The sequence below is a fragment of the Sebastes fasciatus genome, chromosome 7 (genome assembly GCF_043250625.1).
Source record: "Sebastes fasciatus isolate fSebFas1 chromosome 7, fSebFas1.pri, whole genome shotgun sequence".
NCBI lineage: Eukaryota > Metazoa > Chordata > Actinopteri > Perciformes > Sebastidae > Sebastes > Sebastes fasciatus.
In genome coordinates this window covers 510,851-529,255 of record NC_133801.1, presented here as the reverse complement: position 1 = coordinate 529,255, position 18,405 = coordinate 510,851, and the positions used below count along the sequence as shown (strand labels likewise).

Below are 18,405 nucleotides of genomic sequence, written 5' to 3'. Positions count from 1 at the left end.
TGGTGGTTTGGGTTAAAACAACTACGGAAGTGGCGTTAACTTAAGTACGGAAGTTACATAACAAATAAATCAACGTTGACTTCTGGCCTCACACGGGGCACCAATAGTAGCGGTCTCCTGGTGACAGTCTGGTGTGTTTAGACCCACCCGTCCACCACAACCTCCTTCCTACACGCCGTTCGCCGTTGTTTATACTTCCTGGTTCACGATTACGTGGATTAAATACGAATTGATTTCATGGGATGTATACGAATTACAGTACACATTTTATTGTTTGTTTCTTTGAGGTTGGCGAAGTTGACGGCCGCTGTGATGCTAACCAGAGGCGTTCCCGTTCATCTTTTCTCCACATTCGTCCCGACGCCATATGTGGTGAGGAGACAGTAACGCATCACTTCCTGTCACCTGTGCCGTGTGTTGTAGTTTGTTATTAAATGTGTGTATTTGTTTCCAGCCGTATGCGGTGAAGAAGCTCGGCGCCGCCGCCGGAGTGATGATCACCGCCTCTCACAATCCTAAAGAAGACAACGGATACAAGGTCAGAGAACCGCCAGGAGTCAGGCTGGTGTTAAACGCCAAACAGGAAACAGGTCACTGCTGCTGGTCAAATACAACCCCCCCTCAGGTCTTCATCGCCCTCTGCAGGTGTACTGGTGTAACGGTGCTCAGATCTCCTCGCCTCACGACAAGGAGATCCTGCAGAGTATCGAGGAGCAGCTGGAGCCCTGGAGCGCCTCCTGCTGGGAGGAGGAGCTGGTGGAGAGCTGCTCCCTGAGGACCGACCCCCTGAACCAGATCAACCGCTGCTACATGGACGAGCTCACCTCCCTCTGCTTCCACAGGTAAGAAGACGGAGCCAGTCCCCCCCAGACCTCTACAGCTAGTCCTCAGACCTCTACAGGTAGTCCTCAGACCTCTACAGGTAGTCCCTAGACCTCTACAGGTAGTCCTCAGACCTCTATAGGTAGTCCTAGGACCTCTACAGGTAGTCCCTAGACCTCTACAGCTAGTCCTCAGACCTCTACAGCTAGTCCCTAGACCTCTACAGCTAGTCCTCAGTCCTCTACAACTAGTCCCTAGACCTCTACAGCTAGTCCTTAGACCTCTACAGCTAGTCCCTAGACCTCTACAGCTAGTCTGTAGACCTCTACAGCTCTAGAGGATTCAAGGTCTACAGGGCAGTGAAGGGAACTACTGTGCGTGACGCTGCCTCACGTATCCTGCGTCTGTTTTGAGCGTTGGATGTGAACGTCATCAGAAATGAACACGACACTTATGTGACGCAAACGCGTTGTTAAAAAACCCACATATCTCCGGTTACTTTGGACAAACCTGTCCTCAGGTAGGACCGGGACGACCGGATGTCTGACGTATCTCTGGTGTCTCTCAGGGATCTGAACAGAAGCTGTCCGTTGAAGTTCGTCCACTCGTCGTTCCACGGCGTCGGACACGTCTTCGTCCAGCAGGCCTTCCACGCCTTCGGCTTCAGTCCGCCCATCCCCGTCCCCGAGCAGAAAGACCCCGACCCCAACTTCTCCTCGGTTCGCTGTCCCAACCCCGAGGAGGGGGAGTCGGTCCTGGTAGGAGGCCGATCCGGTTCTTCAGTTCAGGGTTTTATTATTTCTGTTTTAGTGATCGGTTCTTTTCTTCTTCAGGAGCTCTCTCTTCTTCTGGCAGAGCGGGAAAACGCTCGCATCGTCCTGGCGACGGATCCCGACGCCGACCGGCTGGCTGTCGCAGAGAAGTCTGACGGGTAACTGTAATGTTTGCTCAAAGGCACTTAAGTACCCAAGACCTCCTCAGCTAGTACCCAGACCCAAGACCTCCTCAGCTAGTACCCAGACCCAAGACCTCCTCAGCTAGTACCCAGACCCAAGACCTCCTCAGCTAGTACCCAGACCCAAGACCTCCTCAGCTAGTACCCAGACCCAAGACCTCCTCAGCTAGTACCCAGACCCAAGACCTCCTCAGCTAGTACCCAGACCCAAGACCTCCTCAGCTAGTACCCAGACCCAAGACCTCCTCAGCTAGTACCCAGACCCAAGACCTCCTCAGCTAGTACCCAGACCCAAGACCTCCTCAGCTAGTACCCAGACCCAAGACCTCCTCAGCTAGTACCCAGACCCAAGACCTCCTCAGCTAGTACCCAGACCCAAGACCTCCTCAGCTAGTACCCAGACCCAAGACCTCCTCAGCTAGTACCCAGACCCAAGACCTCCGCAGCTAGTACCCAGACCCAAGACCTCCTCAGCTAGTACCCAGACCCAAGACCTCCTCAGCTAGTACCCAGACCCAAGACCTCCGCAGCTAGTACCCAGACCCAAGACCTCCTCAGCTAGTACCCAGACCCAAGACCTCCTCAGCTAGTACCCAGACCCAAGACCTCCTCAGCTAGTACCCAGACCCAAGACCTCCGCAGCTAGTACCCAGACCCAAGACCTCCTCAGCTAGTACCCAGACCCAAGACCTCCGCAGCTAGTACCCAGACCCAAGACCTCCGCAGCTAGTACCCAGACCCAAGACCTCCGCAGCTAGTACCCAGACCCAAGACCTCCGCAGCTAGTACCCAGACCCAAGACCTCCTCAGCTAGTACCCAGACCCAAGACCTCCTCAGCTAGTACCCAGACCCAAGACCTCCGCAGCTAGTACCCAGACCCAAGACCTCCGCAGCTAGTACCCAGACCCAAGACCTCCTCAGCTAGTACCCAGACCCAAGACCTCCTCAGCTAGTACCCAGACCCAAGACCTCCGCAGCTAGTACCCAGACCCAAGACCTCCGCAGCTAGTACCCAGACCCAAGACCTCCGCAGCTAGTACCCAGACCCAAGACCTCTTCAGCTAGTACCCAGACCCAAGACCTCCTCAGCTAGTACCCAGACCCAAGACCTCTTCAGCTAGTACCCAGACCCAAGACCTCCTCAGCTAGTACCCAGACCCAAGACCTCCTCAGCTAGTACCCAGACCCAAGACCTCCGCAGCTAGTACCCAGACCCAAGACCTCCGCAGCTAGTACCCAGACCCAAGACCTCCGCAGCTAGTACCCAGACCCAAGACCTCCGCAACTAGTACCCAGACCCAAGACCTCCGCAGCTAGTACCCAGACCCAAGACCTCTTCACCTAGTACCCAGTCTCAAGACCTCTTCAGCTAGTACCCAGTCTCAAGACCTCTTCACCTAGTACCCAGTCTCAAGACCTCTTCAGCTAGTACCCAGTCTCAAGACCTCTTCAGCTAGTACCCAGACCCAAGACCTCCTCAGCTAGTACCCAGACCCAAGACCTCTTCACCTAGTACCCAGACCCAAGACCTCCTCAGCTAGTACCCAGACCCAAGACCTCTTCAGCTAGTACCCAGACCCAAGACCTCCTCAGCTAGTACCCAGACCCAAGACCTCCTCAGCTAGTACCCAGACCCAAGACCTCTTCAGCTAGTACCCAGACCCAAGACCTCCTCAGCTAGTACCCAGACCCAAGACCTCTGCAGGCTGTCGGCGTTAAAGCCAGAAACCCTCCAGGTGTATTTCACCTGTCCCCGGCTGTCTTCCAGGTGCGGTTGGAAGGTGTTCACCGGTAACGAGCTGGCGGCTCTGTTGGGTTGGTGGATGTTCTTCAACTGGAAGGAGGCTCATCCAGATCCTGCAGACACTCAGAGGGTCTACATGTTGGCCACCACAGTGTCCTCCAAGATCCTGCAGGCCTTCGCTCGCATCGAGGGGTTCCACTTCGAGGTCAGCAAACGTTACTACTGGCTCGACTCTGTTAAACTAACCGTTGATCTAAAATAAAGACTAGTTTTAGTAGTAGTACTAGTAGATTAGTAGTAGTACTAGTAGTACTAGTAGATTAGTAGTAGTACTAGTAGTACTAGTAGATTAGTAGTAGTATTAGTAGATAGTATTAAATACTTGACAAATCTCCCTTTAAGGTACCTTCAATTTAGAACGGATAAAAAATGTGTGATTAATTTGCGATTAATCGTGATTAAATATCTTAATCGATTGCCAGTCGTAGTGACTAATGAGATGTTATCACATCTGTTAAAGTGATGACGATGATGATGATGATGATGGTCTGTGTTCAACAGGAAACTCTTCCTGGTTTTAAGTGGATCGGGAACAGAATACACGAACTCTCCAAAACAGGAAACAGCGTCATATTCGCCTTCGAGGAGTCGATAGGTGAGTTTACATTTTACTGAGTTTTCTAGAAAGATCCTGATCGGTTTATTCTCTCGGCTCCGTAGTATTATTATTAGTATTTAAATATTTGGAAGGTAAATATCTCTGATTGTGGTCCAGTTGAGACCGACGGTGTGAGCCGGTCCCAGTCAGACCGTTGTGCTTCCATGTCTTCAGGGTTCCTGTGTGGCAGTCTGGTTCCTGAGAAAGACGGCGTGAGCTCGGCGGCGGTCGTGGCTGAACTGACTTCTTACCTCCACAACAAGAACCTGAGTCTGAAGCAGCAGCTGCACAACATCTACCAGACGTACGTACGCTTAGAACGTTACAACGTTACATCGTTACAATGTTACATCGTTACAATGTTACAACGTTACAACGTTACAACGTTACAACGTTACAATGTTACAATGTTACAACGTTACAAAGTTACAACGCTAAATCGTTACAACGTTACAACGCTACAACGCTACATCGTTACATCGTTACGTTACATCGTTACAACGTTACATGGTTACAGCGTTACATCGTTACATCGTTACAACGTCACAATGTTACAACGTTACAACGTTACAATGTTACAATGTTACAACGTTACAAAGTTACAACGCTAAATCGTTACAACGTTACAACGCTACATCGTTACATCGTTACGTTACATCGTTACAACGTTACATGTTTACAGCGTTACATCGTTACATCGTTACAACGTCACAATGTTACATGGTTACATCGTTACATCGTTACAACGTTACATCGTTACAACGTTACATCGTTACATCGTTACAACGTTACATCGTTACATGGTTACAGCGTTACATCGTTACAACGTTACAACGTTACATCGTTACATGGTTACATCGTTACATCGTTACAACGTTACAACGTTACATCGTTACAACGTTACATGGTTACGTTACATGGTTACAACGTTACAACGTTACATGGTTACAACGTTACATGGTTACATGGTTACAACGTTACATCGTTACAACGTTACATGGTTACAACGTTACAACGTTACATCGTTACATCGTTACATCGTTACAACGTTACATCGTTACAACGTTACATCGTTACAAAGTTACATCGTTACATGGTTACAACGTTACATCGTTACATCGTTACAACGTTACATCGTTACAACGTTACATCGTTACATGGTTACAACGTTACATGGTTACAACGTTACAACGTTACATGGTTACAACGTTACATCGTTACAACGTTACATCGTTACATCGTTACAACGTTACATCGTTACAACGTTACATCGTTACAAAGTTACATCGTTACATGGTTACAACGTTACATCGTTACAACGTTACATCGTTACAACGTTACATGGTTACATGGTTACAACGTTACATGGTTACAACGTTACAACGTTACATGGTTACAACGTTACAACGTTACATCGTTACATCGTTACAACGTTACATGGTTACATGGTTACAACGTTACATGGTTACAACGTTACAACGTTACATGGTTACAACGTTACAACGTTACATCGTTACAACGTTACATCGTTACAAGGTTACAACGTTACATCGTTACAAGGTTACAACGTTACATCGTTACAACGTTACATGGTTACAACGTTACATGGTTACAACGTTACATCGTTACAACGTTACATCGTTACAACTTTACAATGTTATAACGTTCTCACACTGCTTTAGTTCCTCTAGATCACGGTCAGGGTTATCAGAGTTATTAATAGAGTTCAGTTTGAGTTATGTATTTCCTGACAGTGTTGTTTTATCTCTGACATCCATGAAACGCGATCAGATAACTGAAGGATTAATAACGTTCTATTCTCTTTATTTAATGATTAAATAAAGAACATGGTGGGTTTCTCTGGTTCTGGTATCGACTTCTAGATTTCTGGTATGGTGACATCACTACTTCCTGTTGTGACTTCCTGTCTCCAGGTACGGTCACCACGTGTCCAAAACCTCGTACGTCATCTGTGACAACCCCCAAACCATCGCGAGGATCTTCTGCCGCATCAGAAACTTCGACGGTGAAGCTTCGTACCCGAAGACGTGCGGCGGCGTCCGGATCGACCACGTCAGAGACGTTACCACAGGATACGACAGCAGCCGGCCCGACCTCCGATCAGTGAGAAACCATCCATGAATCCTCAATGTGTTGAAGTACTCATTATGTACTGCAGCTGTAAACGTAGTACTAGTACAACGTGTTGTGAAGTACCTGTAGTAAATGTAGTTGTGTTTCCTGTGGAGGTACTTCCTGTGACGAGGAGCAGTCACATGATCACCTTCACTCTCCAGAACGGCGTCGTGGCGACGCTGAGGACCAGCGGAACCGAACCCAAAATCAAATACTATACAGAGTACTGCGCCGCACCGGGGAACAGGTAGGAGATAGATATATATATATATATATATGATACCAGGATCTCCCCTTTAGCTTTAAAACGCTGCAACCTAAAAATCACAAGTTGTGTTAAAGAAATTGGTTAAATGTGTTAAAACTATGAATGATATTAAAATGATGACATCACCGTCTCGCTGCAGCGAGGCGTCCCGTCTGGAGGACGAGCTGGAGAAGATCACCGCCGCCCTGCTGGACGAGTTCCTGGAGCCGGAGAGGAACCGCCTGATTCGCCGCTGCGACTAGCTCCGCCTCCCCCGCTGCTGTTTTCCTGTCGATGATGTCACATCCTGTCGTGTTCGTAGACGAATCAGAGCAGCCCGCTGCTCCTCCCTGTGGTGTCGATCAATATCATCAATAGATCGATATTTAGTGTCCGTCATAGAGCAGAGAGCATGATGGGTAACCAAAGAGAGATCATTGTGATTGGTTATCAGGACAGAGGAAGTATTAAAGTATTGATAAATGTATTTTCATAGAAAGAAATATAAATTAAACAGTTTGTAAAAATCTAAACTGTGAAGACTTGAAATAAATTAGTTTTATAAGGAAGTTCATTAACGACAAAACAAACACGACGAGTTTCTGTACGGCGGCCTAATGCTGCCACCGCAACAAAAAAATTTTTTTTTTGTTTTGTTATAACAAGATAATTTTCTTCATCATTAATAAAAACCAAAAGACCACAGAAGAAGAGTTGCTTTTTAGAGTATTTTGATTAACCAAGAATTCACCAAAAATCCATAGTCTAACAGTAGAGAGTCTGAAGCTCTCTGATTGGATAGTTCTTACAGCAATGCACTCTGGGACTTGTAGTAGACTTCTCTCCTAAAGTTTTTTTTTAATGTTTTTTTTTACTTTTTTGCAATGAAGCTTTTTTTTTATTTTCATCTTATTTATCTTATTAAAGTTGAAACTGTTCAATTTCAACAAAACAATTGTAATAATCGATTGATCGTTTGAATCGTGAGTTCTGTGGTTCCGGCTCAGTCTGCTGGTTTCCTCTCCGGTCTGTCGGTCGGACGACGACGAGACATTTAAAGACGTCACCGTGGATTCGGACAACTTTAAATTTAGACTTTTACATTTAGTTTGTTTTGGGTCAACAGTTTTGTTATCAATGAACTTCCATATGTGGAGTGAAAATCAGCTGTTTATCTTCTTTGTAGTTTTGGATGTTTAGCTGAATGTTAAAGTTTCCCTTCACATCCTGTGATGTTATTATTTTTATACTCTGAGATAAAAGATATTTATGAGACGCTTCATGTTGTTGTTGTGTTAAAGAATCATTCAGCTCCTCGTGTTAACTCGGTTAACTCGGTTAAATGTGTTCCTCAGTTTGGTTGTTTGGACGGAGGACAGAGTGAGACCTCTTGTTAACGTGGTTCTCTGATGATCCACCAATAAAACTTAGTAAAACTATTACATATTTTCTATTTATTCATTATTTAGAATCAGTAGAGTCAAAAGATCAGTAGAGTCAGTAGAATCAGAAGAGTAAGTAAATTCAGTAGAATCAGTAGAGTCAGTAGAATCAGGAGACTCAGTAGAGTCAGTAGATTTAGTAGAATCAGTAGAATCAGGAGAGAGTAGAATCAGGAGTCAGTAGAATCAGGAGAGTCAGTAGAATCAGAAGAGTCAGTAGAGTCAGTAGAATCAGGAGAGTCAGTAGAATCAGAAGAGTCAGTAGAGTCAGTAGAATCAGGAGAGTCAGTAGAATCAGAAGAGTCAGTAGAGTCAGTAGAATCAGGAGAGTCAGTAGAATCAGGAGAGTCAGTAGAATCAGAAGAGTCAGTAGAGTCAGTAGAATCAGGAGAGTCAGTAGAATCAGGAGAGTCAGTAGAATCAGAAGAGTCAGTAGAATCAGGAGAGTCAGTAGAGTCAGTAGAATCAGGAGAGTCAGTAGAATCAGGAGAGTCAGTAGAGTCAGTAGAATCAGGAGAGTCAGTAGAATCAGGAGAGTCAGTAGAATCAGGAGAGTCAGTAGAATCAGAAGTCAGTAGAATCAGGAGAGTCAGTAGAATCAGAAGAGTCAGTAGAGTCAGTAGAATCAGGAGAGTCAGTAGAATCAGGAGAGTCAGTAGAATCAGGAGAGTCAGTAGAATCAGAAGTCAGTAGAATCAGGAGAGTCAGTAGAATCAGAAGAATCAGTAGAATCAGGAGAGTCAGTAGAATCAGAAGAGAGAGTAGAATCAGGAGACTCAGTAGAATCAGAGTCAGTAGAATCAGGAGAGTCAGTAGAATCAGAAGAATCAGTAGAATCAGTAGAGTCAGTAGAATCAGGAGACTCAGTAGAATCAGTAGAATCAGGAGAGTCAGTAGAATCAGAAGAGTCAGTAGAATCAGAAGTCAGTAGAATCAGAAGACTCAGTAGAATCAGTAGAGTCAGTAGAATCAGAAGAGTCAGGAGAGTCAGTAGAATCAGTAGAATCAGAAGAGTCAGTAGAATCAGAAGAGTCAGTAGAATCAGGAGTGTCAGTAGAGTCAGTAGAATCAGAAGAGTCAGTAGAATCAGAAGAGTCAGTAGAATCAGAAGAGTCAGGAGAGTCAGTAGAATCAGTAGAATCAGAAGAGTCAGTAGAATCAGAAGAGTCAGTAGAATCAGGAGTGTCAGTAGAGTCAGTAGAATCAGAAGAGTCAGTAGAATCAGAAGAGTCAGTAGAATCAGTAGATTCAGAAGAATTAGTAAAATCAGAAGTCAGTAGAATCAGAAGAGTCAGTAGAATCAGAAGAATCAGTAGATTCAGAAGAATCAGTAGAGTCAGTAGAATCAGTAGATTCAGTAGAGTCAGAAGAATCAGGAGAGTCAGTAGAATTAGTAGAGTCAGTAGAATAAGGAGAGTCAGTAGAGTCAAAAGAATCAGTAGAATCAGTAGAGTCAGTAGAATCAGTAGAGTCAGTAGAATCAGAAGAGTCAGTAGAGTCAGCAGAATCAGTAGAATCAGTAGAGTCAGTAGAATCAGTACAATCAGAAGAGTCAGTAGAATCAGTAGAGTCAGAAGAGTCAGTATAGTCAGTAGAATCAGAAGAGTCAGTAGAATCAGGTGAGTCAGTAGAATCAGTAGAATCAGAAGATTCAGTAGAATCAGGTGAGTCAGTAGAATCAGTAGAATCAGAAGATTCAGTAGAATCAGGTGAGTCAGTAGAATCAGTAGAATCAGAAGAGTCAGTAGAATCAGGTGAGTCAGTAGAATCAGGTGAATCAGGTGAGTCAGTAGAATCAGGTGAATCAGGTGAGTCAGTAGAATCAGGTGAGTCAGTAGAATCAGGTGAGTCAGTAGAGTCAGTAGAATCAGGTGAGTCAGTAGAATCAGTAGAATCAGGTGAATCAGGTGAGTCAGTAGAATCAGTAGAATCAGGTGAGTCAGTAGAATCAGGTGAGTCAGTAGAATCAGTAGAATCAGAAGATTCAGTAGAATCAGGTGAGTCAGTAGAATCAGTAGAATCAGAAGAGTCAGTAGAATCAGGTGAGTCAGTAGAATCAGGTGAATCAGGTGAGTCAGTAGAATCAGTAGAATCAGAAGAGTCAGTAGAATCAGGTGAGTCAGTAGAATCAGGTGAATCAGGTGAGTCAGTAGAATCAGTAGAATCAGGACTTTATTGATGTGGTTTTCATGGGCGTGGTTTGTGGGGTTCTGGTTTGTGGGTGAAGTTCTGGAGGATTCTGGTTCTGATCTGGTGCAGGTTCATGCCGTAGATGATGGGGTTGATGAGGGGCGGGACCACCAGGAACTCTGCAGCCAGCGCGTTCTGCAGCGCCTGCAGCGTGCCGCCGCCGCCGCCGTAACGGGAATACATGATGTCGAACATCAGCGAGCCGAGGAAGACGAGCAGCGTGGCGAGGTGCGGCAGACACGTCTGTACGAACTTCCTGCGGTCGGAGTGCAACCGGAGCGAGGCTCGGACCAGGTGGGTGTAGGACACCAGGATCAGGACGGTCTGCAGGATGTGCGAGAACGTCAGCACGAAGCCGTAGATGTTGTTGACCGTCGTGTCGGAGCACGACAGCTTCACCACCTCCCAGTTGGTGCAGAAGATCTTCTTGACGTGGCGTCTGCAGAGCGGCAAGTTGGCGGTCAGCGTGACGCCGATCGCCGTCTCCAGCAGCGAGAAGCACCAGGTGAGCAGCAGCAGCTGCGCCACCCTCTGCCCCGTCATCAGCGTCTGGTACTGCAGCGGCTTACAGATGGCGAGGTAGCGGTCGTACGCCATGACGGTCAGACTGGTGAACTCGCAGAAGACGTAACAGTAAACGCCAAACAGCTGCGCCAGACAGCCGGAGTACGTGATGGCGTGAGAGTCGGCCAGAAGGTCGTGAAGCAGCTTCGGGTAGAAACTGGACGCTCCGCAGATGCCGTTAAAACACAGGTTGCACATGAAGACGTAGATCGGCTGGTGGAGCGTCTTCTCCAGACAGACGGTGACGATGAGCGTCACGTTGACGAAGATCGTCAAGACGTACGACATCAGAGCGAAGGCGAAGAACGTCTGGCGGTTGGTCAGCGAGTCATTGAGACCCTGAAGCTCCAACACCAGCTCAGACTTATTCTCCATCAAGTCTGTTTATAACCTCAAACACTCTGTATATAACCTCAGAAACTCTGTTTATAACCTCAGAAACTCTGTTTATAACCTCAGAAACTGTGTTTATAACCTCAGAAACTCTGTTTATAACCTCAGAAACTCTGTTTATAACCTCAGAAACTGTGTTTATAACCTCAAACACTCTGTATATAACCTCAGAAACTCTGTTTATAACCTCAGAAACTCTGTTTATAACCTCAGAAACTGTGTTTATAACCTCAGAAACTGTTTATAACCTCAGAAACTGTGTTTATAACCTCAGAAACTGTGTTTATAACCTCAGAAACTCTGTTTATAACCTCAGAAACTGTGTTTATAACCTCAGAAACTGTGTTTATAACCTCAGAAACTGTGTTTATAACCTCAGAAACTCTGTTTATAACCTCAGAAACTGTGTTTATAACCTCAAAAACTGTGTTTATAACCTCAGAAACTCTGTTTATAACCTCAGAAACTCTGTTTATAACCTCAAAAACTCTGTTTATAACCTCAAAAACTCTGTATATAACTTCAAAAACTCTGTTTATAACGTCAAAAACTCTGTTTATAACATCAGAAACTCTGTTTATAACCTCAAAAACTCTGTTTATAGCCTCAGAAACTCTGTATATAACCTCAGAAACTCTGTTTATAGCCTCAGAAACTCTGTATATAACCTCAGAAACTCTGTTTATAACCTCAAACACTGTTTATAACTTCAAAAACTCTGTTTATAACGTCAGAAACTCTGTTTATAACATCAAAAACTCCATATCAGACTGTATATAACGTAAAAAAAAATCCACATCACACTGTATATGACATCAAAAACTCCACATCAGACAGTATATAATGTCAAAAACTCCACATCAGACTGTATATAATGTCAAAAACTCCACATCAGACTGTATATAACATCAAAAACTCCACATCAGACTGTATATAACATCAAAAAATCCACATCAGACTGTATATAACGTCAAAAACTCCACATCAGACTGTATATAACGTCAAAAACTCCACATCAGACTGTATATAACGTCAAAAACTCCACATCAGACTGTATATGACGTCAAAAACTCCACATCAGACTGTATATAACGTCAAAAACTCCACATCAGACTGTATATAACGTCAAAAACTCCACATCAGACTGTATATAACGTCAAAAAAAATCCACATCACACTGTATATGACATCAAAAACTCCACATCAGACTGTATATAATGTCAAAAACTCCACATCAGACTGTATATAACATCAAAAACTCCACATCAGACTGTATATAACGTCAAAAACTCCACATCAGACTGTATATGACGTCAAAAACTCCACATCAGACTGTATATAACGTCAAAAACTCCACATCAGACTGTATATAACGTCAAAAACTCCACATCAGACTGTATATAACGTCAAAAACTCCACATCAGACTGTATATAACGTCAAAAACTCCACATCAGACTGTATATAACGTCAAAAACTCCACATCAGACTGTTTATAACATCAAAAACTCCACATCAGACTGTATATAACATCAAAAACTCCACATCAGACTGTTTATAACATCAAAAACTCCACATCAGACTGTATATAACATCAAAAACTCCACATCAGACTGTATATAACATCAAAAACTCCACATCAGACTGTTTATAACATCAAAAACTCCACATCAGACTGTATATAACATCAAAAACTCCACATCAGACTGTTTATAACATCAAAAACTCCACATCTGACTGTATATAACATCAAAAACTCCACATCAGACTGTATATAACATCAAAAACTCCACATCAGACTGTATATAACGTAAAAAAAAAATCCACATCAGACTGTATATAACATCAAAAACTCCACATCAGACTGTATATAACGTAAAAAAAACTCCACATCAGACTGTATATAACATCAAAAACTCCACATCAGACTGTATATAACATCAAAAACTCCACATCAGACTGTATATAACATCAAAAACTCCACATCAGACTGTATATAACGTAAAAAAAAAATCCACATCAGACTGTATATAACATCAAAAACTCCACATCAGACTGTATATAACGTCAAAAACTCCACATCAGACTGTATATGACGTCAAAAACTCCACATCAGACTGTATATAACGTCAAAAACTCCACATCAGACTGTATATAACGTCAAAAACTCCACATCAGACTGTATATAACGTCAAAAACTCCACATCAGACTGTATATAACGTCAAAAACTCCACATCAGACTGTATATAACGTCAAAAACTCCACATCAGACTGTTTATAACATCAAAAACTCCACATCAGACTGTATATAACATCAAAAACTCCACATCAGACTGTTTATAACATCAAAAACTCCACATCAGACTGTATATAACATCAAAAACTCCACATCAGACTGTATATAACATCAAAAACTCCACATCAGACTGTTTATAACATCAAAAACTCCACATCAGACTGTATATAACATCAAAAACTCCACATCAGACTGTTTATAACATCAAAAACTCCACATCTGACTGTATATAACATCAAAAACTCCACATCAGACTGTATATAACATCAAAAACTCCACATCAGACTGTATATAACGTAAAAAAAAAATCCACATCAGACTGTATATAACATCAAAAACTCCACATCAGACTGTATATAACGTAAAAAAAACTCCACATCAGACTGTATATAACATCAAAAACTCCACATCAGACTGTATATAACATCAAAAACTCCACATCAGACTGTATATAACATCAAAAACTCCACATCAGACTGTATATAACGTAAAAAAAAAATCCACATCAGACTGTATATAACATCAAAAACTCCACATCAGACTGTATATAACGTAAAAAAAACTCCACATCAGACTGTATATAACATCAAAAACTCCACATCAGACTGTATATAACGTAAAAAAAACTCCACATCAGACTGTATATAACATCAAAAACTCCACATCAGACTGTATATAACATCAAAAACTCCACATCAGACTGTATATAATGTCAAAAACTCCACATCAGACTGTTTATAATGTCAAAAACTCCACATCAGACTGTATATAACATCAAAAACTCCACATCAGACTGTATATAATGTCAAAAACTCCACATCAGACTGTATATAATGTCAAAAACTCCACATCAGACTGTTTATAATGTCAAAAACTCCACATCAGACTGTATATAACATCAAAAACTCCACATCAGACTGTATATAACATCAAAAACTCCACATCAGACTGTATATAACGTAAAAAAAAAATCCACATCAGACTGTATATAACATCAAAAACTCCACATCAGACTGTATATAACGTAAAAAAAACTCCACATCAGACTGTATATAACATCAAAAACTCCACATCAGACTGTATATAACATCAAAAACTCCACATCAGACTGTATATAATGTCAAAAACTCCACATCAGACTGTTTATAATGTCAAAAACTCCACATCAGACTGTATATAACATCAAAAACTCCACATCAGACTGTATATAATGTCAAAAACTCCACATCAGACTGTATATAATGTCAAAAACTCCACATCAGACTGTTTATAATGTCAAAAACTCCACATCAGACTGTATATAACATCAAAAACTCCACATCAGACTGTATATAATGTCAAAAACTCCACATCAGACTGTATATAATGTCAAAAACTCCACATCAGACTGTTTATAATGTCAAAAACTCCACATCAGACTGTATATAATGTCAAAAACTCCACATCAGACTGTATATAATGTCAAAAACTCCACATCAGACTGTATATAACATCAAACTGAATGTTAACTCTTTAAAGTTATAAACTACTAATGAGAAAACATGACGTAAACTGCTCAGTGACATTATTATTATTATTATTATTATTATTATTATTATTTTTATTAACAACACAAACGACTGCAGCTCTGATTGTTCTTCACATGAATAAATAAAACATCATCAACCAGATTAATAATCAGTCACGAATAACTAATAAACTAATAAATTGTAATAAATAAGTAATAAACGGTGAGCAGCCGACTGTCCTGCTGAGGAACAGAGTCAGAGAGCAGCAGCTCTTATACACCTGAACGCTGCTCACAGACAGGTAGACAGGTAAACAGGTAGACAGGTAGACAGTGGCGAGGCTGAGGCCACGCCCCCTTCTGATCATCTTGGCAGACATTCATATCAATAATTTAAATAATATTTAAAGAAGAAGTCAACGCTGATATTAAACATAATCGAGTGGATAACATCGATGTTTCAGTGAAACGGTGCAGATGTTGATAGAAGCACCAGATGTGGCTGATGATTCCTGAGAGGTCACTGAGCAAATAAACTGGGAAAAGAAAGTTGTTAAACTTGTGTTTGGTGGATTATTTCTCTGTTGTATCAATGTTAATGGTCATTGTATTCTACATGGTTGAAAGCCTGTTTATTGACCTTTAAAATGATGTCACACTTGTAAGGATCATGCATTTGTGGGATGAGCAGCACAGCTGATTATGTGGGGAGCGCCCAAGAAACATGTTCCAAAATGCTCTGCCAATGGTAAACAGTGTATTCTCCTGTTGGTGTTGACTCTTGTTCTGAGCTCTTGTTTTGTTTGTGTGCATAGGGCCTGCTGTGTGCTGCGCTCTACTAAAGGGATCATTTGGTGTCTAGCTCATAAGGCGACCAGGAAGCCTGCAATGACTGCCCTTCACCGTCAGGCCCGTTGGCGCTGGTGTCTCCAACACAGACAATGGAACCTGAACATGTGGGGGAATGTCATGTTCAGTGATGAGTCCAGGTTCTGTCTGTTAAAGTTGGACGGCAGGTCAAAGTATGGAGACGACGTGGAGAACGCTATGCTGATTGTTGAACCGATGGAGTAACAGCTTTTGGTGGGGGCAGTGTCATGGTGTGGGGGGGGGGCATCTCCCTCACTGGTTAAACAAGGCTTGTCATCATTGAAGGCCATCTCAATGCAGGGAGATATCAGGATGAGATTCTGCAGCCAGTGGTGATCCCATATCTCCACAATCTGGGACCTAACTTCATCCTCCAAGAAACAACGCCCCCCCCCACAGAGCCAGGGTTATCACAGACTACCTCCACAATGTGGGAGGAGAGAGAATGGAACGGCCTGCCAAGAGTCCACACCTCAACCCAATTCAACATGTGGGATCAGCTTGGGCGTGCTGTACGTGTTAGAGTGAACAACACAACCACGCTGGCTGACCTGCAACCAATCCTGGTTGAGGAATGGAACGCCATCCCACAGCAACGTGTGACCAGGTTGGTGACCAGCATGAGGAGGAGGTGCCAGGCTGTTGTGGCTGCGTATGGATCTTCCACCTCTACTGAGGCTCCTGACGGTGGATTCAATCAATCAATATGTCTTGTTTGTTCCTTGTTACTGATAGAGAGTTCAATCATCCACCAAACAACTCACAACAAGAGTCAACACCAACAGGAGAATACACTGTTTACCATCGGCACCGGGGCTCCACACATCATCAGCTGTGCTGCTCATCCCACAAATACATGATCCTTACAAGTGTGACATCATTATGAAGGTCAATAAACAGGCTTTCCAACCATGTACAATACAATGACCATTAGCATTAGCATCACCATTAACATTGGACCAACAGAGAAATAATCCACCAAACACAAGTTAACTACTTTCTTTTCCCAGATCGACCACTTGAGGATTCAGGAAGGCCGTCAGACTGACCTGCTGATGATGATTTCTCTCATAGAAATTCATCCAGTTGGTTGATCTGAGTGATCTTGGAGTCACATGATCTGTTTTCTAGCACGCTGGATCTAATTTTGATAAGTTTTAAAAACTTTTAACATCAATACGGCGGCCAGGGAATCGAGCATGTTTCATTTTCCAGCCGAGAAAGTGTGTGTGAAGCAGAAATATCCTGCACGGTCGTCATGACACGAGGAGACAAAGCAACAACAGGAAGTCCCTCAAATTGTGTGCTTGTATCACTGGTTCTGTTCTAGTGGTCCTTGAGGAGGCTCCATTAATGGGTCGGGTTTCTTTTGTCCCACAATGCAACATTCAACAGACACGGAGGAGCCGCTCACTCAGAGTGGTGAAACCATGTTTACCTCCCGCTGGTGTTTAAATGTGACGTTAGGAGAAGTGTTACAGATGTTACAGATGTTACTCTATAATCAGTGGGAGCTAGTCAACCAGTTTTAGAGAATCGCTGCGTACCTGACCTGAATGTGTTTTACCGGCGGTAACGTTGCTACGTGTTTTACCGGCGGTAACGTTGCTACGTGTTTTACCGTAGTAACGTTGCTACGTGTTTTACCGGCGGTAACGTTGCTACGTGTTTTACCGGCGGTAACGTTGCTACGTGTTTTAGCGGCGGTAACGTTGCTACGTGTTTTACCGGTGGTAACGTTGCTACGTGTTTTACCGGTGGTAACGTTGCTATGTGTTTTAGCGGTGGTAACGTTGCTACGTGTTTTACCGGCGGTAACGTTGCTACGTGTTTTACCGGTGGTAACGTTGCTACGTGTTTTAGCGGCGGTAACGTTGCTACATGTTTTACCGGTGGTAACGTTGCTACGTGTTTTACCGGTGGTAACGTTGCTACGTGTTTTAGCGGCGGTAACGTTGCTACGTGTTTTACCGGTGGTAACGTTGCTACGTGTTTTAGCGGCGGTAACGTTGCTACGTGTTTTACCGGTGGTAACGTTGCTACGTGTTTTACCGGTGGTAACGTTGCTATGTGTTTTAGCGGTGGTAACGTTGCTACGTGTTTTACCGGCGGTAACGTTGCTACGTGTTTTACCGGCGGTAACGTTGCTACGTGTTTTACCGGTGGTAACGTTGCTACGTGTTTTAGCGGTGGTAACGTTGCTACGTATTTTACTTGTAGTAACGTTGCTATGTGTTTTACCGGTGGTAACGTTGCTACGTGTTTTAGCGGTGGTAACGTTGCTACGTGTTTTACCGGTGGTAACGTTGCTATGTGTTTTAGCGGTGGTAACGTTGCTACGTGTTTTACCGGCGGTAACGTTGCTACGTGTTTTACCGGTGGTAACGTTGCTACGTGTTTTAGCGGCGGTAACGTTGCTACATGTTTTACCGGTGGTAACGTTGCTACGTGTTTTACCGGTGGTAACGTTGCTACGTGTTTTAGCGGCGGTAACGTTGCTACGTGTTTTAGCGGCGGTAACGTTGCTACGTGTTTTACCGGTGGTAACGTTGCTACGTGTTTTACCGGTGGTAACGTTGCT

At 43.4% G+C, this 18,405-nt stretch overlaps 2 protein-coding genes and 1 long non-coding RNA gene across 3 annotated transcripts; 1 reads left to right on the top strand and 2 right to left on the bottom strand.

Annotated features, from left to right (window-relative positions):
- Window positions 1-222: 222 nt before the first annotated feature.
- Window positions 223-8,000, top strand: pgm2l1 (phosphoglucomutase 2-like 1). Its single transcript, XM_074640859.1, has 11 exons — window positions 223-372; window positions 455-538; window positions 646-842; window positions 1,391-1,580; window positions 1,656-1,753; window positions 3,547-3,727; window positions 4,084-4,177; window positions 4,355-4,484; window positions 6,115-6,304; window positions 6,430-6,563; window positions 6,724-8,000. The coding sequence occupies exons 1-11, from the start codon at window positions 238-240 to the stop codon at window positions 6,824-6,826; spliced, it is 1,536 nt and encodes a 511-aa protein (XP_074496960.1). The 5' UTR covers window positions 223-237; the 3' UTR covers window positions 6,827-8,000.
- Window positions 8,001-10,192: 2,192 nt separating this feature from the next.
- LOC141770877 (olfactory receptor 6N1-like) lies at window positions 10,193-11,134 on the bottom strand. The gene has a single exon (XM_074640724.1). It carries the CDS (start codon window positions 11,132-11,134, stop codon window positions 10,193-10,195), a length of 942 nt encoding a protein of 313 aa, XP_074496825.1.
- Window positions 11,135-15,930: 4,796 nt separating this feature from the next.
- LOC141771010 (uncharacterized) lies at window positions 15,931-17,337 on the bottom strand. Its single transcript, XR_012594640.1, has 2 exons — window positions 16,297-17,337; window positions 15,931-16,031 (listed from the first exon to the last, which is right to left on the bottom strand). It is a non-coding gene; the product is annotated as an uncharacterized LOC141771010 (long non-coding RNA).
- Between the last annotated feature and the right edge of the window lie 1,068 nt (window positions 17,338-18,405).

Excerpts from the sequence above, each read along its gene's own strand:
- LOC141770877 (XM_074640724.1), bottom strand. The coding sequence starts at position 11,134 with ATGGAGAATAAGTCTGAGCTGGTGTTGGAGCTTCAGGGTCTCAATGAC.
- pgm2l1 (XM_074640859.1), top strand. The coding sequence starts at position 238 with ATGGGATGTATACGAATTACAGTACACATTTTATTGTTTGTTTCTTTG. Across the intron at positions 4,485-6,114 it reads CTGCACAACATCTACCAGAC|GTACGGTCACCACGTGTCCA; the intron begins GTACGTACGCTT and ends TCCTGTCTCCAG. Across the intron at positions 6,305-6,429 it reads GCCGGCCCGACCTCCGATCA|GTACTTCCTGTGACGAGGAG; the intron begins GTGAGAAACCAT and ends TTTCCTGTGGAG.